This window comes from Phaethon aethereus (assembly GCF_964289735.1).
Source record: "Phaethon aethereus genome assembly, chromosome: 1".
Classification (NCBI taxonomy): Eukaryota; Metazoa; Chordata; class Aves; order Phaethontiformes; family Phaethontidae; genus Phaethon; species Phaethon aethereus.
Genome location: NC_138575.1, coordinates 17,353,565 through 17,380,267, shown reverse-complemented (window position 1 = coordinate 17,380,267; position 26,703 = coordinate 17,353,565). Strand labels below are relative to the sequence as shown.

General features: G+C 39.3%; 1 protein-coding gene across 1 annotated transcript in view; it reads right to left on the bottom strand.

Moving 5' to 3' along the window:
* Positions 1–8,947: 8,947 nt before the first annotated feature.
* The window catches only part of CPNE8 (copine 8), a gene marked incomplete at both ends in the record, with an annotated part of 121,852 nt that continues 104,096 nt past the window's right edge, over positions 8,948–26,703 (bottom strand). Inside the window, 4 exons of the mRNA XM_082001146.1 lie at positions 8,948–9,136; positions 16,226–16,299; positions 19,238–19,295; positions 26,415–26,517. Of these exons, the coding sequence (XP_081857272.1) occupies positions 8,948–9,136; positions 16,226–16,299; positions 19,238–19,295; positions 26,415–26,517 (424 nt within the window). The remainder of the gene's footprint in view (positions 9,137–16,225; positions 16,300–19,237; positions 19,296–26,414; positions 26,518–26,703) is intronic.

The following is a 26,703-nucleotide window of genomic DNA, read 5'->3' as shown; positions in this document are numbered from 1 at the left end:
CGCAAACGCTGCCATCACTGCGGGGAGCCGCGGGGCAAGCGTTGGAGAACGGCTCCTGCCCCGTGCTCTTGATGCCACGGGGTGCTTCTGCAGCACCAGGAGTGCAACATTAATGCCATGCAGTTTCTTTCGTTCCGTTCTAGACAGCTGGTGCGAGGGGGTGTCTGTGTGGGTCCCCCCGCCTGGTGTGGGGTGAAGGTAAATGTCCACGCAGAGCTGGGGGGAAGAGCTCGCCTCTGCGGAACAGGCTTGGCGATGGAAGAGGAGGGAGGGGAGGGAGGGAGAGGAAGGGAGCACCTGCCCACTAAGTACATCAATACTTCAAATATCCTCTTTTTCCTATTTCATTCTAACAGGTTTTAAATAAAGCAACGTTTCAGCTGTTTTTGTCATTGTTAAAAAGGGTTTTTGGAAGTCTGGTACTTCCTTGCAGTGATAGGTAATAGACAGATCTATTGATAATGGCACAGAGCATTGCATGAATGAGCATTTAAAATCTCTCTGTACTGTGAAATACCTAACAGTGCCAGAAAAAAAGTTGCTAATACTGTAGGTGTGTACTAAAACATGTATTTCTTTCCTTGCTAATTCTTCTAGGGCAGTGGGAAATGTTGCAGTGCAGCTGACAGCATCTCTCAAGTAATGACATGCTGCGATTCAATGGTTTTCCTCACTCGCCATGGCATCACCTTCTTCCCATTTGTATTCCTCCAAGAGGCTTAGCAAGATGAGAAAAGCTACTTCAGAAGCAATTGCAGCATGTCTGCAATTGGCTTGCGGGTTTAGGGCTTTTTTTTTTAAGGCTTTACCTGCTGTAACACCTCTTCTTATGCTGCAGGGAATTTAGTGAGGGGTAAATAGCTAATTTCATTAGCAGATGTAATTTCTCCATAGTGTGAGTTCTACTGATTGAATTACAGAGTAAAATGCTAAAAAGGAGTTTTATGCTTTTTGAAGGGCTACCAAAGTGGCATTTGCAGAGGAGATTTGTATAGGTCTGAGTTACAGAAAGGTGACAAGTTTTGAGGAGGTCTATATAGGAGAAAATGAGGACGACTCAGTTTTAAAACCAGTGGGGTTTCTTTTATTAAATACTTGTCATGGTTGCAACAAAAGAGTGTCTGCAACTCCAACTAGAGGAGCAAACTATTAGCTCAGCAGAAGGTCAGTGGGGGAGAACATTATTAACCAACAGCTTGCATTGTAAAATGATTTTCCCTCCACACCAAGGAGGTATTTGTCTCTGAATTTGTACATGATGAACACGCAAAGCACAGATTTAAGGACATCTGATAATGTTAATCCAATTACAGTTCTATTCCAACATCCCTTAAATGCTTCTTCCATTCTTTTATCAAGAGACTTTATTCTCTATTACGAGTGAGTGAATTAGAGATATGAAGAAAATACCAGTTCTTGTTACTGAAGAAACTGAGTGTTTCAGTATAGCCCGGTGCTATGAATCCTGAGGATCCAACAGCATATTCTGTGTCCCTCCTTGTAAAGGCATTGTAGGGAATATTTCTGCTGATTTTTTTTTGTTTGTTTGTTTACCAGCCCACGTGCTTAAAATGTGAGTTCTAGCTCCCAAGCTATTATGAATCAGTCATGGTAACATGTGATGCTCATTTATTAAATGACAGGTAACAATAGCTGACTAAGTACATCATGCCAAGGTGTCATGATTGTAGTTGATTGTACATAATTACCAATGGGAATTGAAGGCCAGTGACATCAAGAGCTGAAGTATGCAGAGATTTTGGTCCCCAGTTTGCAGTGCTGGTGACCTGGCTTCCTGGAGTACCCAGCATGCGTTGTAGGCCACGCTGGACACAGAGATCCTTCTGGCTCCATTGCTTCAACCTCATTTCTGAGACTCCTTGAACTCTCTGGTCTTCTCTGAACATGTGCTTTCACATCCAGCTGGAAGCACGGATGACAGCAGTGAGCTGGCCATGCTGCTTGCCTTCTCCACCGCCTGTGCTCCGTAAGCCTCTGGAAGCAGTCTGGTGGAGGGGAGCTGCAGGTGAGCGAGGAAAATTAAAAACTGGGGAATTAAGTTCCCAGATGTTGCAGGCAATAACATGATGTCAGGTCTTTCATAACCTTATTTTCTCTTGCAAGCAAGCCAGGTTTACTGCTGTTCCAACACCTCATTGCAGTTATGCTTAGAAAGCTCAGATGTGCAGACAGAGACTCCCATCTTGCTGTCCTCTTGTACCAACTCAGGTGCCATGTCTTGCTCCTCACCTGACATTCATCATCCTGGTGCGACCGCCATGAGACTCTTCCCTCCTTGTAGCACACAGGGGCTGGCCATCTCACCTATCTACTGAACGGAAATCTCCTAAGAGCCTCTCTCTTTACCAGCCCATTGAGTCCATTGCTTTGAAGATGGGTGACTGGAAGCATACACGTATTTCAGACAAAATCTCACCAAAGACTTCCTCAGTGCTCCCAGTGCCTTCCTACACACCTGTCCACCCACCCACCCACCCACTCCAGTCCTCCTCTCCCAGTGTATTATCCTTGCCCCTATCTTAATTTTCACCAACATTTGCAGGACCGACAAACGGGGCTTCAGGAGGATATTTAACTATTATCTAATGTATTATTTCCCTGCTCGGAGAGAGGCCACACAACTAGGCCATCCCTAGCGGCTGTCCAGCCTGTTCTGAACAATTTCTAAGACAAAGATGATGTAATTTCCCCAAGATGCACTAGAAGGGGCTTCCAGTTAGTTAGAGAGGTTTGTCTATCAGTCCGTATAAGCCTTTCTTGCTGCCAAAGATGATAACATCACCCGTCATTGCTGACCTTTGAGATTAGCTCATTATAGCACCCCTTTGCACAGACACACATTTAGCACACTCCCTCTGTTTTTTTGCATACAAAAAATACCCAAGTGCTTTAATTTTTTCCTCACAGGTTAAAAGGCATCTGCTTTTTTTCTCTCCTGGACTCTTTCAAAATTGTCTGCATCATCCCTAAAGTGTGGCCCCATGGTCCAGACACAGTGCCAAGCTAAGGCTTCAGCATGGCTTAGCCTGGAGCAACGATTATCTCCCTCCCCATACTAACACAACTTCTGTTAACATCTTCCAGGGTGATCTTTGCTTTTTATGCAGCAGTATCACAATTTGATTCATATTCTGTTTGGAGCCCAGCTGTAATCTGCAGATTATTAAGTCCAGAACTGCTGCTTATCCAGGTATTTTTCATTTTCATTTCATTTGTGCTTAGTTATTTCCCTCTTGAATGCAGTATTTTCCGCAGCAGTTTATCTCACTGATTCCTGACGTTCTCTCCAATTAATGAAAACCATTTTTGATATTCTAATCAGGTATCCCAGCCTGCAACCCTGGCGAGCCAATACATTCATCGGTTTTATACATGTAGCCTCTAATCCCTTTGTTAATTGCGTTAATGACAGTATTTGCCAGAAACAGCCATGAGAGCGTGCTGCTGGGCTCCCCTCCTTTCCTCCAGGTTTGACAACCCGTTGATGTTTTCCCTTCCCTCCAGCTCACAGAAAGCAATCAATCAAGGCTGTGTCCCCGCTCCTGTACTTCGAGGGGCTTTCTGCCAGTGCCAGTGGAAGTATTTAATGACATTGTGAGGGGATTATTCACTCCCTTCTTCTCCCCAGAAAAGTTCCCCAGCCTGCAGTACTCCTGTGCTCACAGAAACTAGCCAATTTGCCTCCCCCTGAATTCCCCTGGGCTGGTGATTGCGTCCTGATGGCCCCCTCAGTTGAAGACAACGGCATTCAGTGCTAATCACTTCGCACATGCAGTCAGTTGCTTTGATTTCATGATCAACCTGAAGCAAACCGAACTACGTAACAGCCTGTGAGCACCAGGACGCACGCGTCACCCCGTTATTGTGACAATCCTGTTCTCCTTGAGGCTGGGCAAAGTTGCTGCTCCCTGAGGAACAGACCAATGCAGAAGTGATGGAATTGCTCAGCGCAGAGTCACAGCCCTCTGTGGCTTGGGAAGGCTGTCCCACCACCCGTGGCACACACAGCACTAGGAACCACGCCGCATGGTTGCGGGGCAGGTATCGCACAGCGGTCATACCCTTTCTGAGGAATGGAGTATTTTTAAGAATGCTCAGTCACTTCAATGCCTTCAGTTGTTTGCAAAATAGAATCATCAAATAAGAATCCCAATGATGAAATGTATTACTGTCAAATGTTTGGCTGTAGGCATGCGCTCAGAAATGCAGTACTCTATACCCTTTGTTCAGATGGCCAACTTGAAAATACCAGTCATCTACAGCCACTTGCACTCTAATGGCAATGGACATAAATGCACCATGCTGGCTTGAAATAAAACCTGAAATCATACTGTACCAATTCAGTGGCAAAGAAGCAATAATCCATCATGGGGTGCTGAAGAAAATTTGAACTATTGCCATAATGCATTTTGAAAGAAAGTAAGAACACACTTCATGTGAAAAACATGAGCAGTATGAAGCAACAACTTAACAATGTGAATGGTCATGGTCAGTCCTTCCTGAAAATATTTCTGCCATGATGGCATCAACATGGTCCCTGACACACATTTAAATCAGTAGGGCTTGTCCTGTTCTCACGCAGTGACCCTTGGTGGGGTAGTTCATTGTGGTCATCAAAAAGAGTTACAGATAACCTCTGGCAGGGAGGTCCACCCCTCTGAAACCTTCCCTGATCATTTGCCCAACTTGTTCCAACAGTCCTCCATGACTTTTTCCAGTTGACCCACATGGTATTTGAGGTCTCAAAACTGGACCTGGTACAGTAGCTGAGGCCTTATTATTTTCAGAACAATGAATGGATTATCTCAGGTGGCCTATATTCAAACCTTCTACCTGGACACCTTCCCCTCAATGCCTATTTTGTGATCCACTATAACCTTAGACACTGTTTTGCTGAATTGCTACATAGCCAGAAACTACTGCAAACTGTGTAGTAGGTTTTGGTTACTTAATTAAGTGCTCTTACCTGTTTGCACTGATTGAATTTGCTCCTCTTTCAGGTACTTCTTCTAATTCATAAAAATAATTTCAAGTTTTAATCCCATTTTTGGAAGTGAGTAAATTATCTCCAGTTGATGCTCACTGCAGGGGGGCTGGACTAGATGATTTTAAAAGGTCTCTTCCAACCCAAAGATTCTATGATTCTATGATGTAATTTGCTAATTTAATAACAACCTTTTATATATTGCTTCATCAATGGAAATTATCAAATAATACCAAAAGCAAGACCGGTCCCTATGGAATATCAACTGCTATGTTTTTCCAGCTTGATGATGAAAGACTGATAGCATTTTTTGGAACAATCTAGCCAGTCTTGTAGTATTTCATAACACTTCAAATGAGGTCATTATCTCTTGCTTTGCTTTTAAAGTGTCATCTTAAAGCAGCTGTTTCTCTGTTTTATCCTGAAGCTCATCATATTGCTATTCAAGAAAATTGTTCCAAACGTGTATTATTAACAATTTTTTATTGGTAGATTTAAAACTAGGTCTAGATTAATTTTGTTGTAATTGATTAGTTAATTCAATTATATCCCTCTTCCGTGAAGCCTTAAGGAAAAAGACATTGAGCATTTCAGTTTTCCCTAGATTTACTATTTGCTCATTCTTTTTTTAAATAATAGACTCAACTTTCCTTCCTTTTCTAGTCTGGGATTTATTGGCCTTTAGCAGTCATAATTTGTGTTTTTCTGTCCTTTTTCACACATACCTGTGCTTTTACATTTATCCATAGCAACATATTCTCCCTTTCTATTCTTGTTGATTTTTCTGCTAGAAGTTCTGTAAGAACTGCTGTTGCAGTCGTAATAGCCTCTTACTCTGCTCCCTGGTTTCCCAATGCATTGGCACAATTTGTCATTACGTGTCCTTTTATTAGTTCTCAAAGATGATAATAACTTATCATTCTGTTTGTTTCAGCCATTTTATAAAGTATTCTGGAGTGAAATTCTGCTGTTCCTATTTAGGTGAGAATTTCCAGCTTTTCAAAATGTGTCTTTCCAGAGAATACCTGCTCTCCTGAACTCTGTTTCCTCTCCTTCAGACGCCTCCCTGGGGGACCATACTCAACAAACCTTTTTGTGTATGGAAGTAAGCTGATTTGAAGTCTACGTAAATTCTATTGTATAGGTTGCCATCTTTGCCTAAAATGACAAAATTCTATTTTGTAACTAAAATCAAACCAGTTTGTTCTTCTAGATTAGCAAACAATTCCTCACTAGTCAGAAATAAACCTAAAATAGTCACTCTCAAATTACATTCTCCATGAGACAGAGTCTTTCCTCATTTGTAGGAACACTTGTACAGTTTGCACACTGCAGTAGCATTTTCGGCATGTATTACAAAGAAAACATCTGTTCAAAGATGGATACCAAGTGAAGCCTTTTAGGGCAACTAATTTGTCATCTAACATGTCACGTTTTACCTTTCTTAAACATAAATACTCTCTGCTACTAGTCATAGAAAATTACCACATTTTGGTAGCAGACAGAATTTCTTGGGAAGGAATATGAGTTTTGTGTTCCGTTATTCTTAAGAATAAAGCCAGAAGTAAAAATGACTGCATAAGATACTTTGGAGAAATTAAAGTTCTGACCATTAACTCTCCTCTCTAATACTGGAATGACTGAGGCTACTATGTGAGTCTACATAATGATTCTCATACACATTGCAGAATCAAAATGTCAAACATATAGGGAATGTCACAAGTCTGGACAAAGTCTCCTTTCCCCACGAGAATACTTAGTCCACGGATCACATCTATTTCTTTCCATTAAATATGTTAGATTTAGAAGCCAATACCAAACAGAAGAAAAAACAGTGCAGAATAGAATAGGCTGGTACTTAGGCTGGATAGAACAAAATAATTTTAAGTAATACCAATCTTTAAAAGCTCCTTCACTTGTTAAATTAGTTTTGAGACTGATTTTTGGATTAATAAAAGGTGCTTGTTAAATGAGAGCTAATAAACTTACTCTAAACTGAATACAAGAAGTTTGTAGCTTTTGCCTTAGAATGAAAACCTGTTAAATACATCGGCCACTGGGAATGAATATAAACGTCAGCATAAAGATTTATTTAACCAAATGAAACAACAGAAATATAAAATTAATTCAGTTATTTCTAAAATGCCAATACTGTAATTATGAAAAATAAATGCAGAAGATGGAAGGAGAACACACCACTCATCAGATTTAAACTTATTCTTTATGATGCACTTTCATCAAAATTTGTAGTTGCCAGGTATCAAATTTCATTCATGCAACATCAATCCACTAAGAAATACATAATTTGGTGAGAAAATTAAAGTCCATATTTATGTAAAAACTCTTTTGAAATAAAAATAAAACACGGTTTATTTTTACAAAAAAAATTTTTTTTTTTTTTACTAACAGAATAATTATCTGGGAAAAAAGTAATTTCCCACATGAGACAGTTAAAGGAAGTTAAATATATTTAAAAATGGAAGATTCTGCATTTACATAGTTATATTTTATTAATATTGAAGATCTGCTTTCTGGCAAAAAACTTCTCATGCTTAAAAAACGCATCTTAGTTTTATACTGTACATTACAACATACCGTAGTAAGAAACAGAAGTAGTAAACAGGTTATATGCAAAGAAAAAAGTTACATTACAAGACAGTTACAACTGTTACACAAAAAAATTAAAATGTTCAGTTTTAACAGTATTTGAAGGCAATTCACAATCATTTCAGGAGTTTTGTGAAATTTAAGGCCATTAGTTCTAAGTAAAATGTATCTAACACAAACTCACAAAACTGTGTATTTTGTAAAAACTGTACATGCAAAACCATTTAATAATTATATATGAACAGGCATATAATAAAATTTTTGGGCAGTTCTGTACACAAAATTGTGCACAAAGCAACATGGTTGTACAATTTTTAAACCAGTTAATTAACATTATCATTCATGCGCCCTGAATGGAAATGTGATTAAATGACAATATTAAACCCAAATATTAAGAGTCAACATCCCTTTGAATAGGCAATCTAGACAAAAAAAGTTACAATTTTAAATTAAGTTTAAAATGGTCCATTATAAAACATCTGCTGTGATCACTCCAAAATTTCCAGTGCTTTAAAGAATGCATGATAAGATTTAATGAGCTCAGTGAGTCAACTATAATACTCTGATAGTTCTGATTTGAGGTAATTTTCTTAAATTACTTATAGCAAGTAACTCTTCTAATTTGCTTCAGTAACTAGTTTAAAAAACTATAAACTTAGAAATTGGAGACTCTCTGAAAAAATACACATACCTCCCCCTCAAAGTTTGGAGTTAGTCATAAGTCATATGCAATTATGCTACTCACATTTTAGGAGTTTATTCTCAAACCGTGAGATGAATGGATTACTGAGCACTGATTGAAGCAATCCAGGTATTGGAAAACATGTATATATTTGTCCTTTTCTTAGCTTTCATCTATATTTGTCTGGACAAACATTCAAAGAGATATTGCTTCTCTTGTTACCTTGTGACAAACTATTGCAAGCTAGAAGACATGTGAGTCAATATTCCAAACTTTTATTCTTAAGAATAGTTATAAAAGTACTGAAATTTAAAAATAGTAACATGTAAACATTGATACAGAGTAATAGCATTCCTATACATTTATATACACGCAGTATTCAGACAGGACAATATCTGCTGAGTTGAAATCCTGACTTGTGCTTTCCCCTCCAATATAGATCAAAAAAGTAGGGGTTTTTGTCAAAAAAAGTAAGACTCAGAGAAAACATCAACATTTTGCTCCTAGCATTTAAAAGCTTTCCAGTTGCTCATGCAACCATAGGAGAATTTTGGTACATGAAGAGAATTTTTCTAGCTCCAAGAAGCTCTCAGAATTTACTGCTGCATCCCGAGACTCTTGACTTGTGATAAATGCTAAGCACTTTGGAGCAGTCATATCTGAGTCTGCAACACGTGAATCGGAGGTGTATAGGGTGGTGGTGCAGGTGATGGCTTTATTCCTCTGACTCTCATGTAGGACAGAAACTGCTCTGGGATCTCCGCTAAAACATCTTTAGCAAGTCTTGCCATGCTTAACACATGGTTTCCGCTTCTGTCAATGTAATCTCGGAATGGCACAAACTACAAAACAGAAGAGATGTTCACACAGGTCATTATGCAGACACAGAATACATCTTACAATGTAAAAATAAGAAAGTTTTATCAGGGGAGTTAGAGTACATGAATATACTACCTCACACATTTTATACCCATATATACATGTTTTTTATTTTATATTATATATTTTATATATACACATTGCATCTCAATTTTTTAAAAATCCGTCTTCTAATAGAAACAGTGTCATGCTTTCACTTGGGTGAAGTTCTTTACGTAAGCCATGGCCAGCTCAGATAATTGCTAATTACATGTTTCATCGATATATTTGATTTATCTCTCAACTCTTTTCATACAAGAAGGTAATTCTGTCTCAGAAAGCTACTCTTAGCTTACATTTCCTGCTCCTGGGGCTCTCCTACCAGACTGCCACTGCTCTGGCAGTTTGTGAATAGAGTTTTTGCCATCTGCAGTGAACAAAACAGAAAGGATGACTTTATATTCTTGACCATTTTGCATTATACCTAGCAGAACTATGAACCACCTGAACACTTTTTACACGATACAAACAAATATTTAAGAATCTAAGCAAAAAGGACTGCATTCAAAAATAATGTGTTACGTGATACCCATATCTGCAACACCTAAAAAGTTAGCTAGACAGCTCTGGCTTGGATTTCATAATAACCCCATAATGGTTTGGGCTGGAAGGGACCTTTTAAGGTCATCTAGTCCAGCTCCCCTGCAATGAGCAGGGACATCTCCCACTAGATCAGGTTGCTCAGAGCCCCATCCAACCTGACCTTGAATGTTGCCAGGGATGGGGCATCTACCACCTCTCTGGGCAACCTGGGCCAGGGTTTCACCACCCTCATTGTGAAAAATTTCTTCCTTAGGTCTAGTCTAAATCTGCCCTCTTTTAATAATTAATAATAATTAATAAGATGCTACTGGTATAGAAAAAAGGAACAATCTAGGCTCCTTGATTTTTATTCACAACAGACAGCATGCAGATATGTAGTGGGTTAAATTAGCTAATAAGTTATGCCAAAGGGAAGGTTGATTTGAAATTCTGCTTCTTGCTCAGATTTTGGAGCCTATCTCAGGGCAACAGCTGGGTGACTTTTCAAAATTGGGATTCAATGCCCAAATGTGCTTCTGGTACTGAACTGCAAGGCTATGCTATGCTGCAAATCAAAGCCTATTGGTGCCTTTCTTCAGCTCAGAAAACAGGGAAGATTTAATTGTTAATTCTTGTACTCCAGAACAAAACTAGAACTGATTGAGAAGTCAGACCCACAGATCTCTCATCTCCTGGCTGAAGACTCTTCCGCCCATTATACTAACCAAACAAATCTTGCTTTTTTGGATGCACAGCAACCAAGGCTACAGATTAAATTCCATTTTTCGAAAAAGCACTGAGGTTTTCAAGATTTAGGGGAACACTGAATTACAGTAAGAGTTTAGCCTACACTGTATTTCTGAGATCCTAAGAGTCTTCCAGAAAAGACAGAAATAAACAAAAGAAATCAACTAAATATATTAAATAAAAAAAACCTTTTGAGGAAAAAAACCCCCTACAACAAAAAACCAACTCAAACCAAAGACAACATTTCAGCAATAAAGAACTTGAACTTAATGAAGTAATTTTTACAACAACTTTGGAAAGCACTTCTCACCCTGGACTTACACACCCTATCTAGGTATCTGTCTCCTACTAAAAGGTGTTTGGAATTCAAGTAAGAGATGACTCTTTGCATAACTCTCCTGAAAAGGATCGCAAATTGCCAGAAAAAAGGCTTCAAGCCTAGGTTTTTGAACTATGTTGAATTAAACTGAAACTTGTCACCAAATTAAACATAAACAGCTACTGATTAGGGCATTTCCCCAGGAAGCAGTAGATCTGCAGTTTCTTAGAAGATGATGGCTTAGTCACAGAATTGTTGAGGCTAGAAGTGACCTCAGAGATCCTTTAGTCCAACCTTGCTGCTCAAGCAGAGCCAGCTAGTGCAGGTTGCCATAGTCAACAAGACTGCAAGAGCAGTCAGCAAGACTATTCAACGAGAGTAGCTGTCATTCCAGATAGGAGCATCCTTCACCTCTTCATTGTGTCCAAGAATGTATCGGGCATAAGGACAGGAGAAAACAGGCAAAAAGAAACCTGATTTTAGGATATTAAGCCAGGAAGCAAGGTATCTGCAGTTCCATATGATTAGCTGTCTCCACTATTTCTGAGTTCATTCAGTAACTCTTCAATACAAGAGACAAGGACACATTGTGACATTTACTAGTACTGACTCCTCCGTTTCATAAAAAAAGCTCCATCGGTTTTCAGAAGCCAGCCCAGCACTTCCCTGTTTCAAATGGTTGCTCCTTCTTAAACTCCATCAACTTTCCTGGAAGAACACATCTGACGGTCTCCAGAACCATGAAGTCAGAAGAATAACAAAACCAAACAAGCATCTCTGTAGCCTGCTGGTTTCCACATTCAGCTGGGAAGGGATAAGCTTGGTGTTCATTTCCCCCTCATGTAATTATTCATTTTCTAGTGCAATGTCAGCCTTATGTAAAAAGCACATGCAGTCTTGTGTTAAAGAACAAAACGTGTCCCATCCCAAGAGGTCACCTTACCCATTAGTCTGCAGACATGAACTCAGACCACAGTTCTACAGCAAAGGGAGGCTATTTCAACAATGTAATTGTTGAAATGCAATTATGCAATATAGGTGGCCTGAATTAGTTCTGACTCCCCTCTCCTTATGGTATACAGATATCAGAGAAGTTGAAGGAACTATGGACAGATAAGCATACATACTGATACACAAGGATATCTGGCAATGACAGCAAGGCCTAGGGCTAAAAGAAGCAGAGGTGGCAGTGGAATAGAATGAAAGATGTAAGAAAAATTAAAGGGAAACTGATGGAATGTAAAGTGCTTTTTCCAGAGTTTGAGAGCTTAATTTAAAAGGTTAATATATAAAATTTTCAAGAGAAACAATCGGTACATCACTATGAGTAAGTATTTTCCTAAAACTTCTTAAATAAGGAAAGGATAACGGAAGAGCAGAAATGAAATAAACTGAGGAAGAATTAGAACACATGTAATACAGAGTCCCTACAACACATATGTATACTAGCACGGAGGGAAAAATGAAGGTCATGTCTTTACATTCATGTAAAGAGCAGTAGTAAATATAATAGATACATTGAGTCACTGTTAGCAGGCAAATTTTTTAATAATTTGATTAAAATATTTCACAATACTGACTGTTAACGGCTCATTTCACTAGCTAATTTCAACTAACCTAATACACAAAAAAGATTTTTGTATTTGAGTAGTTAATGTTATAAAAGCAAGTCAGTTTTATCCTGACAGATATAAAATAAAGGTCACACCAAACCTAAAGGGTTTGACATTAGCCCCTTTTATTTATTTAGCTAGCATATAATGTATTTGTTAGTATTTAGACAGAAAGAGCACAAAATAATACTGCCTTCACATAATTCAATATGGCTTGGGGCAAAGTTCTGATTGAAATATGTTAATAGCAAGTAAATGTTTTATTACATTTCTGATATGCAATGAATTCTAAAGAAATACAACAGGATATTCATTGCATATTATTTTTTTATTTCTCAGCAGAAATTAGAATATTTCTGATGAACAGCATTTTCACAAGTTTTGTTTATAGCATTTGAAGAACTCTATCCATTCATGCTCTTTGAAGGAAAAACAGCAGCTTTTGGAGCTGCTGCTGTTTGGAGAAACAATGAGTAATTACACTGTGTATATTTAAATGCATTTAAATATACGTGCAATGCATGCCAGAGATATCTGAATTATCTTTAAAAAATCTGACATGGCACAGGGCTTTGCAGAAATACTAGTTTGGGGTCCAGAAACACGTCCAGCTGTGGAGGCAGATCTCCACATACTGCTCTGTTGAACACCACTGACATAGCATAACAGATTACAGACAGCCCCTCTCTAGCCCAATATGGAATACCAAGGAGCATTATAAAGGCTTTGACAAAATGAGAAACATTATTTCTTGCCTCCTGTTCAGTTGTCCAGCTTATCCTTATCCCTACTTTTATAATTACCTTTTTGACACACTGACTAAAGCAGCCAGCATGTTTTAGTCTTCTGAGAGTTTTGGTAAGTCACTCTCCCATCAATTGTTTTCTCTGTATGTTGCATAAATTTAAAAAGTCTCTTTTTCAACTATTAAAAAAAGTAATTCAGGAATCCATGACTTTCTTCAATGAATATCCATACAGATTATGAGGGTAATTTAACTGCTATCATCTTATTCTCATTTCTGATCCCCATTTATGAAAATAATAGATATTAATTTTAATGTAGTATTTGTTGCACTGAGAAGCTTTAAGATGGGAAAAAAAGATCTGATCATTGTAATTTCCATGTACTTATGTAGACTTGTTTATTTTGCATTCTATACAAGAAGATCTATAAAATTAGGTGTCGTATATATGTTTTGAACAGTTCCTTGGATTGAGATTTTGTATACACCAGCAGTTATCAAATACTTAAACTTCACATACCAGTATTTGTAATAGCTACTTTTCAAAATGTTTAGTTCCTGCATATATAAATGAAAACAAATACACAAATTCCAAAGTTCATCAGATGCAATATGATGGTAATTATTATTAAAACATTATCACCTGCAATATGAGCTATCTGTATAGCTCAGTTATTTTTTTAATATATATTATAGCTCAGTTATTATTTTTTATATATAAATATATATGTATGTATTCTACTAGCCAATGATAATATAAAAATTCAACCCAGCTTAGACAAAAGTAAGATAAAATATAAGCAAGAGGAAAAATAAGTAAAGACTACAAATGCTGACAAATAGGAGAAATAAAGGGAGAAGAAGAAATGGCAGATCTAAGGTAAGGTTTGAACCTAAGGATGCCTGTCAGTGTGTAAGAGGCATTTGGACAATGCCGGTAATAAAATGCTTTAGTTTTTGGTCAGCCCTGAAGCGGTCAGGCAGTGGACTAGATGACTGTTTTAGGTCCCTTCCAACTGAAATATTCTATTTCATAAATGTATTCAGACATTTCCAGGGAAATATGCCTTCCATAAAAGCTTTAGACAGATATCATTCTTTCTACAGTCATCAGGTTGATGAAATTTTTCAGCAATTTGCTGCTTTTCAAATATCAATTTCTTTAATTTATGAAGCAGGGATTAGTGTGCTGAGCCATCAAATGTCTTTCTCTTTGTTTGGTTCCAGTTCAGTATCCAATGAAAATAAAAAATGCATAGGTGGTTCATTTTATTTGATCAAGAAAATAATTATGACATGAAGTCTCTCCAGGGGGTAGGTAACAAGGCTAAGTCTCAGGTCCTGGACTTGGGTCACAACAAGCCCATGCAACGCTACAGGCTTGGGGAGGAGTGGTTGGAAAGTTGCCCAGTGGAAAAGGTGGGCAACCAACCTGAGGGTGCTGGCTGACAGCCAGCTGAACATGAGCCAGCAGTGTGCCCAGGTGGCCAAGAAGGCCAGCAGCGTCCTGGCCTGTATCAGAAATAGTGTGGCCAGCAGGAGTAGGGAAGTGATTGTGCCCCTGTACTCGGCAGTGGTGAGGCCACATCTTGAATACTGTATTCAGTTTTGGGCCCCTCACTGCAAGAAAGACACTGAGTTGCTGGAGCATGTCCAGAGGAGGGCAACGAGGTTGGTGAGGGGTCTGGAGCACAAGTCTTGTGAAGAGTGACTGAGGGAACTGGGCTTGTTCAGTCTGGAGAACAGGAGGCTGAGGGGAGACCTTACCGCTCTCTACAAATACCTGAAAGGAGGTTGTAGTGAGGTGGGTGTTGGTCTCTTCTCCCAAGTAATGAGCAATAGGACAAGAGCAAATGGTCTTGAGTTGTGCCGGGGAGGTTTAGATTGGGTATTAGGAAAAATTTCTTCACTGAAAGGGTTATCAAGCATTGGAACAGGCTGCCCAGGGAAGTCGTTGAGTCACCATCCCTGGAAGTATTTAGAAGACATGTAGACATGGTGCTTAGGGACATGGTTTAGTGGTGGACTTGGCAGTGTTAGGTTAACAGTTGGACTCAATGATCTTAAAGGTCTTTCCCAACCTAAATGATTCTATGATTCTATAATCATGAGGCAAGATGGGATGCCTGGGAAGAAGTACATAGTTTGGGCAACCTGTGATGTTCTATAAATCTACAGCTCTGAAGGAATGGGGATTATGGTGGGTATGCACATGCAGAACTGCTATACCACCCTGCCAGTGGTTATGTAGGTTTGAATGACAACTCCTGGGCTGACTGAATGACTGTAGAGAGCAGGAGCAGAACCAGAGGACTTTGGCAGAGAAATGGAGGCATTCATGTAATGCAGATGAGAGTAGCACTCTTAGGGCTTATTGCAGTCACATAAACACCGATCACAGAATTCTAGAATAGTTTGGGTTGGAAGGGACCTTTAAAGGTCATCTAGTCCAACCCCCCTGCCATGAGCAGGGACATCTTCCACTAGATCAGGTTGCTCAGAGCCCCATCCAACCTGATCTTGAAGGTTGCCAGGGATGGGGCATCTACCACCTCTCTGGGCAACCTGTTACTGCTACCATCTGATGTTCTCATGCATGAGACATCTGCATGGTTGCATGTGGCAGACACAACACAGGAACTGGGAGACACTCATGGTCTTCTGGACTGGCAGTTAGAGGCAAGGAAAGATACCCTACGCATCTCAAATTCAGTTGTTAAGAGGTCTAGGTATTGCCAACTTCCACAAAAGTTGCAGTTTTTCTTTATGGTATCATAATGAGATCGCAGTACAGAGGCAACTAACTCTTCTCCCATGGCTGTATAACCCTGAGACTTTAGATCAGTGTGCTGCCAGTTAGGGGTCATTTTCTAATGAATGCAAATCTACTACTATGTATTATATAAAGGCTTATAGGTATCACAGAATGTTTCTAAGCTTGTTATGAACACCCCAAGAAAAAGTATGTCAGTGCTAAGGTAAAACGAAAGGCAGGAATATAGATAGAAACAAGAGCTCAAAAGAAACAGGATCAGTAAAAGCTAACAGAGTAAATTTTCTCTCCCACCTGCACAATGTCTCTTTCTGCAAACTTTCCCCTTGAAGAAATCCTCACTACATCACCATCCAGTTCTTCCATAGCTTAAAAAACAGAAACAAAATGAATTCATCCATGAGTTTAGCTACATAAGAAAAACAATCTTACTCAGAAAAACTTCACTCAATTTACACTTTAGAGCAACAAAACCAACAATTGTTATTTACGTATATCTTTAAGATCATTTGCACCATAAAATACATCATGCTTTGTAGTTCTTTTGCACTTTTTCATGCTGACAATACATAGTTTTTGCCTTTATTGTCATCTTCAGAACAAACCAGGCCATGATAAGGTCCTTACGCTTCCAGCTCTCAAACCAGCAAGTGTATCTGCTTTGGTAAGGCTACATTTATACTTTCACAGGTGGAGAAAAAATCATCTTCAGCAATTATTCCTCCAGAAGATATCACAGGATACAGCACAGAGGTAGTAACTCTCATACTGGAAAAGTAATGACTGTTAATGCATAGGAATGAGGAGTTCTTAAAAAAATTATTAAATTTACAGGGTAACTCTTCCTGTTTCTTTCTGAACAGGATCCAGGGAAAAAAAAATTGTCCAGATACCCAGAAGCTGTTCTAGGTAGAAAGGCATACCTGCTCTCTGGTCAGTGTTGAAATGGATGGACTTGGGATCACAGATTATTGCTCAGCCACTGGATCTGCAATCCTACAATCCTTCTTTCAGCATACCCTATGAAAATCAAAGGCCTGCATCACTGAGCTTCTCAGGGGTTTACAAACTGGGTTGAGTTCACTGAAACCAGCACTTCAAAACCTAGTTCTTCCAATGCAAGAAAGCATACATGATGCTATGAGCAGCCAAGTTCAAACCAAACAAAAGAGCATGTTTGTTCAAAGAAAAAATTAGTAGTTCTGTAGAGTATATTGCCAGGTGATGCTACTGATGCAAAAAATATACATGTGTTCAAATCAGGAGACTGAACAAGTATTTGAAGGAGAGACCCACTGAAAATTTCCAAAATAGACATAAAGCACATCCTGCTCAGGAAATTAAAATCTAAAAACAGTATTCAGGGATGTATCGTATTTGCTTATTCTGTTCTTAATGTTCTCTAGATAACCACCTATGGTCATGTCAGATACAGCATACAGGGCAAAACGGACCCTTGAGCTGACCTGTTACAGTCATCCTCACATCCGTATGTGAAGCTCTGCCAAATATAATGTGCCATCTATCAGAGCTCCAGATTTTTAAAAGACCCTCTGCTAGCCCCCACAGCCTGGGATATCTAGAGGGGAGTGATATCTGGATAGGAGTAGCTTAGCCTCTGTACAGTAGAACTGAGGCTCGACTGGCATTTGAATTGTAAGACAGTGTGCCTGGAACATACACCCTCCTACACACACACCTCTTCAGCGTCCACATCAGACACTGAGTCTGTTGTTTTTTCCAGAAGGAATTTCTGCAAATGGAAAGGTAATATCTCTACCCTCTTGGGCATTGAGTGATACAGATATGGCACACACCTAATAGGTGAATTTCACTGAGGCAGTATACTCATGGAGTGTGGGTCCAAAGATGGAAACTGTATCCTGCAGAACAAACAGAATCCTGCCTTAAGAAAAGCAGTAGGGATGACACCCCAAGAACTCTGCAAAGACAACCTCCAGAAGCAAAAAGAAGACAGAATTGATATGTTCCGACTGAGTTAAGGAGAGCCTGGCCAAACCCAAGGACTGGACAAACAGGGAGAAAGGGAAAAGGCGAAGGAGGGGTGAGAGAAAAGTAAGTAATGTATGACTGAAGTTGGGAGTTCTGAGGGGGAAAAACAAAGTTTTCAAATTTCCCTCACATGCATTTATGTAGATAAACTGTCTTTTATCGTTGCTTGTGGCAATCTAGGCTTAATAGACAATCTAGACAACTTAGACAATCGCTTCAAGGAATAAGATACTTGAAATTATCACTAATATACCACTTTGCCAAAAAGCCTAAGAAAGTCAACCCCCAATAAATTATTTTTCTTGTGTTATTTTTTCCTCTTGTTTTCATACTGTTAGAATATTTGTACAAGAATTAACATGTACAGTCATTGGTGACTATTTATACATCTGTGGTAGTACTAAGTATATTTCACATAGAAAAGAAGGCACACTGTCTAACCAGAAGTACTCAACTTAAAAAGAAAGGATGTAGGACTTTGAGGAACAGATACACAAGGAGTGTCTACACTTCATAGTGCAGTGATATACACCATGGCACTTAATGAATTAGTCCAAATAACAGAAGCAGTTCAGTTCTTGCAAAAGAGAATGGTGTTCTGGAACATCACATGAAAGAATATGTAAGTAATCCTGTAATTTCTCTCCTGCTGTAATATTCTGTAATATTCCTGGAAACATTCAAGGTCAGGTTGGACAGGGCTCTGAGCAACCTGATCTAGTTGAAGATGTCCCTGGTCATTGCAGGGGGGTTGCAGTAGATGACCTTTAAAGGTCCCTTCCAGCCCAAACTATTCTATGATTCTGATTCTCTCAACGCTGCTACACAGTAAGGCTCACTCCTGTTATCTAGTGAAACCCAGTTTAACCCAGATCAGCTCCCCAGATTTATTTTTCTCAGTACTTTCTTACTGCAGTAAGTACAAATGATCAGTATTTCCAGTCAACTGACACTTCACAAGGCAACTAAATATCTGCGTTGAAGAAATTCAGTATTACTCGAGTACACTTACTTTACTGTGGGGTTTTTTTCCACTCGTCTTCTGGAGCTCTGTAAATGCTGAGCCCCCATATGGTTCTGGGACTTGAACAGAGAGCCTAAGGGGCTACACAGCTCCACATGGTAGCTTGTAATCATACTGAGTTATCAATCAATCCAGCTGGAAATGTCAACAGTGCTTATTGCTTGTTCCATATTATGCTCTTTTAAAGAACAATATTTGTTTGAAAAGCCACATATTACTAAAATGTAAATAAATATAAAAAATTCTAAGAAAAACACTAGAACACTTACCATCAAACTCTGCTGGTCCTACCCCCACTATAATTATTGACATTGGAAGCTTTGAAGCCTTCAAAAGAAGAAGACAAATAGGTTTAACGCATTACATAACCTCTGCCAATAATATGTGAGATCTGAGGACAATCTGAATAAAAAACATGCAGAAATTATGTTTTAAAGAACATTTTTTTTTCCATCTAAGAAGCTGAGTTCTGTAAACTGTCTGCTTAAGTAGTACAAAACATCTCGGATGAAGATAGAAAGGCAGATGATTATTTTAATTTATTTTTTCCTTATAAAGTCTTTCAATCATATATATGATCGTAGTATAACACAACAAACTATGTCAGGATTTAATACTAATATGACAATTAAGATGACAAATTTATCTCAGAAACATTTGTAAACTGACAACAATTGCAAATATGTACCTAATGACAGTTTGGCATTTATTTCAGTATACTTTGTTGTTTCTTAATATTACACAGCTGCTTGGAACTACGTGACACTATTTTTTACATAGATCTTATGCCAATTTTTCTCAAGAGAATAAATCATCTATTTGAGCAATATATATCTTATATTTCTTCCATGAATGAAATTTTATTCAAGTAAGTCATCCATGCCACAAAGTAAACAAGTTATCGAACTGGATTTTGGTAAGTTTTTAAATTTTACTTCATCTTTTTCATTCAATGAAACAAGGCAAAGATGATAACTGTCTTTCCCTCTAAAATTACTAAATATAATAAAACTAAAATATTTACCAATATTTTAAATTATAAAAATAAAATAAAAATTTACTAAAAGTATCGTAAATATTGGATTCTCCTGCCCTGATAGTAGCACCAGCTATCTGTTAGTTTACAGAAATGATCTGAAACTACCTCTATTGAGGAGGGTAACAACTAAAAAAACCCATCTACCAAACATCAGAATTGAGATATTCCGATGAACTGTGAAATGTCTACAATCATTTTAAACAGGAGTATACACTGGCCAAAATCATAGCTGTACACTTTCTGCTTCACTGAAGTCTGAAGTCACGTGGTTTTAGAACACACTGTTATATTTTTCTTTTGGATTATAAAAAGTGGTTTTCTCCCTCATTTAAAATATATTCTCATTTTAGATACATTATCTTCATTTTCCATTCTTCATCTGCCATAATACTACATATAAACCTACACATCTGCCATAATACTACATATAAACTACACATAAAAAAAAATTTCTTTAAGCAGATTTACAGTTAATTACTGTAAACATGCTATTTAAAACAATGAAAATACACCATTCTATAAATCACTTTTTAATATCCTACACCACTATACATGATGCACTATGTATTACACACCAACTGCACATTCATCATGAAGTGTTACTTCATAGTCAGTCTTCCAGCCAAAATTTTGTAGCAGAGTAAACAAATTTAATAATCCCTTGTTAGTTAAATACTAATATGCTACTGAAGGATATACTGAAGATAACAGTAAAAGCTGTCTGGCCATGATCCTGGGCAAACAGCTCTAGGTGAGCTCTCTACTGAGCATGGGGGTGGACAAGATGACATCCAGAGATCCCTTCCAACATCAACCAGTCTGTGATTCTGTGATTAAGGGCCATACATACAGTGCAACTGTAACTGATTTACAGTGCGCTGCAAAAGTCAATAATCATGAGTACAGAGTATTTTCCAGACATGAAGCATTTCTTAGAACAGAACACCTTCTGTTCTTCAGATGTTCTCTAAAATCCTATTGCTGGATTGTAAAGAAAACATCCTTTAAAGAGATTTCTACTTACACAGACACAGTATTATGTGATACAACGTATATGAAACAGTAAGTGGCAAGGACAGCATAAAGACAGAGTTAAACTTTTGCACAGAAACTTAAGTGTTGGCATTTCCTGAATGACAGCATAACCTTTAAACAGTTTGGTTAAACAGAATGTGTCTGACATATGCTGTAATGAGAAAGATGCCTAAAAGCACAATTAGTGTTACTCTTCCTGAGTTTTATACACATCAAGTTGCATTGAACATCACTGCCCTTTTAATTATTTTGGAAATTATTAAGACTGAAAGAACTGCTACTGAATAGCATTTAATTAATTCTGTCATAGTATATTGTGCTCATACTTCAAAAAGCATTCAGAAAAATGAAGGCATTTTCATAAAAGGAAAAGACAGCAAATATTCCCAAACTTCCACTCATTCTGAGCAAACAACAGATCTGCTGTATTTCCAGACAGTTGCAGGCTAACAGCTATTATTACTGGAAATGAACTATTACTGGAAACAAGGTTTTTCTGTATGTCTTAGTGGCAAATTACTTAATCTTACAAAATATCAGCCAATTGGACTTGCTGGTCTCTCACTTATGGACTTCAAATTGAGGGCTGAGTTAAATCAAGAGCTGCCCTTTTTTCTTCACAGAGACTTTTTGCCACCTAAAAGAAACTCACCTAAAAGAAGCTATGGTCCAAACTTCTAGGCTAGACTAAAGGATGAATTTCCAAGCTAAAAGCTTGTTTATCTTCATTAAATGTGAGAGTCAGTTTTTCCTATTTTAATATTGGAAGCTGGAAGAGGAGAGGAAGTAAACTGGTACCTTCAAACACAGTTATAGCTTTGGGTGTAAAACCTCACCAGGTGAGCTGTCAGAGTCCTTACTGACACACAGACTCTCTCTACATGCTGCTGGCTAGAACTTGAAGGCATCTTGCTTTCCAGTGAAAGACAGAACATTTCTGTTATATTTTCATGTGCACCCTACAAACTGGAAGAGTACTGAATCTCTGCAGGACGTAGAGAAAGTGGGCCTTCAAAAATATGCCACCTAATACTACACTACTCATTTTGACATGATGCTTAATTATGTTAATGTAGGTTTTTCACCCACCACTTCAATATTAACTAGATCCACTGTGGTATGTGCAAAACTATTGGTACAGATCTTTTCAAACCCTGTCTGGAAGTTGTTTCTGTGTGTACTGTCATCTGACATTTTCCACAGTATGGTGGTTTAACACCAGCCAGCAACTAAGGACCACACAGTTGCTCGCTTACTCCCCTTCCTGCAGTGGGATCGGGGAGAGAAATCAGAAAAAAAAGGTAAAACTCGTAGGTTGAGATAAAGACCAAAGGACTGTGCAGGTCCCCTGACCTTACTTTGGTTTATGGCAAAACCGGCTTTCAGAAGGATTTGGACTACTTTCTTCCCTTTCTCAAAAACTTCTACTGTGTTGCCCCATACAATGATGTCACTGATGTATTGCAGGTGTTCCGGGGCTTCACCCTGTTCCAGTGCAGTCTGGATCAATCCATGACAAATTGTAGGGCTGTGTTTCCACCCCTAGGACAGTCAATTCCAAGTGTACTGGACACCCCTCCAAGAGAAAGCAAACTGGCCTGCACTCTGCCGCCAAAGGGATCGAGAAAAACGCATTAGTGGTATCAATTGTGGTGTACCCCTTGGCTGCCTTTGACTCCAGTTTGTATTGAAGTTCTAGCATGTCTGGCACAGCAGCACTCAGTGGTGGCATGATAGTCCACTACAGTCCACTCAGGCCACGACAGTCTCCTGTTAGCCTCCACTCTCCATTAGACTTTCGTACTGGCCATATGGGGCTGTTAAAGGGTGAGCGAGTCTTGCTGATCACTCCTTGGCTCTCCAGTAGATGAATCAACTTATGGATAAGAATCAGGGAGTCTCGGTTGGTGCAACATTGCCGCTGGTGCACCATTGTTGTAGTGATCGACACCTGTTGTTCTTCGACCCTCAGCAACCCCACAACAGCACGGGTTCAGGTCCTCTGAGAGACCAGGCAAGGTGGACAGCTGTTTAATTTCTTCCATCTCCAAGGCAGCTGTACCAAAAGTCCACCGGTACCCTTCTGGGTCCTTGAAATACCCTTTCCTGAGGTAGTCTATGCCCAGGATACACGGAGCCTCTGGGCCAGTCCCAATGGGGTGCTTTTGCCACTCATTCCCAGGCTCACTTTGGCCTCCAATACAGTCAGCTGTTGGGATCCCCCTGTCATTCCAGAAATATGGATGGGTTCTGCCCTTTATAGCTTGATGGCATTAGGGTACACTGTGCACCAGTGTCCACTAGAGCCTTATACTCCTGTGGGTCTGATGTGCCAGGCCATCAAATCCACACAGTCCAATAAACTCGGTTATCCCACTCCTCTACCTGGCTGGAGGCAGGGTCCCCTCTAATCCTGGTCACAGTATCTGTTACTCACTTCTTGTGAACACAAATCAGAAGTCCCTTTATTAAGATTGGAAGTCAGACCAGCCCTTCTACTCTGTCTGGAAAAATGCTCATCGGAAACTGGAGTAGCAATTTTCCTGGAAGAACACCCTTTTGTGATTGTTTCTCCTTGCAACTCAAATACCCGTGCCTCTAGAGTTGACGTAGATTTTCTATCCCAATTCTTTATGTCCTCTCCACGGTCATGCAGGTAAAACCACAGGGTGTCCTGAGGTGTGTACCCCCTATATCCTCTCTCTTGAGCAGAAAAACACTTACTCCTAATAGCTGAGATACTGGTCCGTACAGGTGGGGAGTAGGACATGTCTTCTTAGAATTGCTGGAACTCCTGGAACAGTTTTTTGAACAGCTTTTCAGACTTTTTGGATAGTTTTTCCACAGCCAAGATGCAGTAGGGAGGAGGGGAGATTTTCTTCATATTGCCAAAACTGGCAAGCGAACTCATCCACCATTGGCCCCTCTTCATCTTTCCAGGTCATTACTGTCAATGACCTGGCATACGACGACAGTGCACTCTGTACGAACTTCTGCCACGTGGGTCATGTACACCAGACTTCATCTGGATCTGTGTTGTCCAGGTCATTATGAATCACCTCCACCAGGGCTAATTCCCTCAGGTACTGGATACCTCTCTCCATGGTGGTCTACTTGCCTGGGTGACATCTAACATCTCCCTTGAAGCAATACCTTTCCTTTATGCCATACAGGAGTCGCCTCCAGAGACTGAGGGCTTCCGTCTTTTCTCCAGTCGCCTTGTCAATGCCCCCTTCCCTAGACAGGGATCCCACCTGCTTGGCCTCCCTACCCTCTAATTCCAGGCTACTGGCTCCGTTATCCCAGCATTGGAGCAGACAGGTGACAATGTGCTCAACCTGGATGATGACTGAAGTCTTTTTGGGTATCTCGCAGCTCACTCAGGGATAGGGATCATGTGGTTATCTCTGGTTCTGCCTCCTGCTCCTCCTCCTGTTCTTGTGATGGCCCTTCATCACCCTTTACTAAACAAGCTGACTTTTGTATCAATTTCTTTTTCTGTATAGGGGCAACTGATACTGGCAGGGGTTGGTTCTCTGGTTAATCAGCAGTGTCTGTCACCAGGGTTTGAGTAGCCACAGTGCCTGTTGCAGGGGTGTGAGTAGCTGCATAGTACCCACATCTGCACCGAGCACCGGTAGCAGATGGGGTGGTATTTTTAAATAATTGTTTAACTTTAAACAAGACCTGAAACACATTCAGGAGCAGGAGCAACAGGAACATGCTGGTTTGAACATCCCAAAGACATAAAATTCTCAAGAGCTATTGTAACTAGCCTGGACAAGAAGTGAGAGGTGGAAGAAAGTGTCTCCCCTGTAAACAGGCTCTCCAAGGAGAAAAGGTAAAAAGCAGAATTATTAATAGTTTCTGAGGGATGACTCCTGAAGTACGGAGATGACGGCAATGCCGAGACAAATACATGACTAGTTTCATGACCAGCCATTTTATCATATCATAACCCAGTGTTACAAAGTACAGCACAATGATAAACATGACCCAGTTCCCAGAGATGATAAACAGCACAACAGGAAATATATACTGAGAGTAAGGTGTTACATAACACAACCCTGCGAATAAGCACAACTTTGAGAGCAAATTAATCAACATTGTGACCACTGACTATCAAACTGATATAATGAATGCTTATTACAAATTTGTTCTAATGTGCTTTGGTCAGATTTGTTATCTCAACCCATTGTGCTCCATGTTGGGTGCCTAAAAGGACTGTTGTAGCTTAACCCCAGCCAGCAACTAAGCACCACAGAGCTGCTCACTCACTCCCCTTCCCGCACCAGGATCGGGGAGAGAAATTGGAACAAAAAAATGTAAAACTCATGGGTTGAGATAAAGACAGCTTAATAGGAAAAAAAAGTAAGGAAATAATAATAGTAACAACAGTAATAGTACTACTACTACTACTACTACTACTACTACTACTACTATTACCCCACAAAACAAGTGATACACAACACAATTGCTCACCACCTGCTGACTGATATCCATCCAGTTCCTGAGCTGTGGTCACAGCCCCTCAGCCAACTCCCCCCAGTTTATAGGCTGAGCATGACATTGTGTGGTGGGGAATACCCCTTTGGCCAGTTTGGGTCAGCTGTCCCGGCTATGCTCCCTCCCAGCTTCTTGTGCACCTCCTCACTGGCGGAGCAGGGGAAGCTGAAAAGTCCTTGACTTAGTATAAGCACTACTTGCAGCAACTAAAACATCAGTGTGTTATCAGCATTATCCTCATACTAAACCCAAAACACAGCACTATACCAGCTACTAGGAAGAAAATTAACTCTATCCCAGCAGACGCCAGGACACAGGGGCAAAAGCAAAATGGAACCTGCTCATAATACAAAATATTACTTATATGCATAGCAGTTTTGAAAAGAAAAATATTGAAAATAATGCAGAAACTGAGAAACAATTAAGAATTTTCAAAATTCTAGGGGACTATTTAGAAGGAAATCAGGTGACTGGTATGCTTGCAATTTGGCAAAGTTTGGGGCAGTTTTTAAGAAGGGGGAGTTCAAATCTGTCTGCAATTACTAGAAAGATAAAGAACAGTTCACTATGAAAAACTGCATGGGGGGATGTGCAGGAGGAAGGAGGATGCAAGACGCAGATGAGGAAAATCATATGAACGTACAGTATCAGAGAGAAGAGTATCATTTCCCACAGAACACTAATTAAGCTGAGATTCAACTTTCTTTTTCTCTTTATGCATAATAAACTTTTGCTGTTTGGAAAAAATGGTTAATTTATGGAACAAACTTAGTGCCTGAAATATCAACTGATTTAATTTATTGCCTAAAATATTAATTCCTAGAAACATAATTCTTTTAAATTTCAAGACTTTCTGCAAAACTTACATTCACTATGGATTCTTTTGTCTGAGCCATATCAGAAATAACTCCATCTGTAATAATGAGAAGAACAAAATACTGGGAGCCATCTTTTACTGAAGCAGCATATCTAAGGGAAGAAAAACCATAATTATAAGAGTAAAAAAACCCTTTATACAAAGAAACTAATATGAAAAGAAACTGTATTTTTAAAATTTTACTACTAAGGACTAATAAAGAAACATGACGCAGTGGATTTCAAAAGCAGAGACATTCATAATTATGATAGGCATTCTACTTTTAAATAAGAATGTTA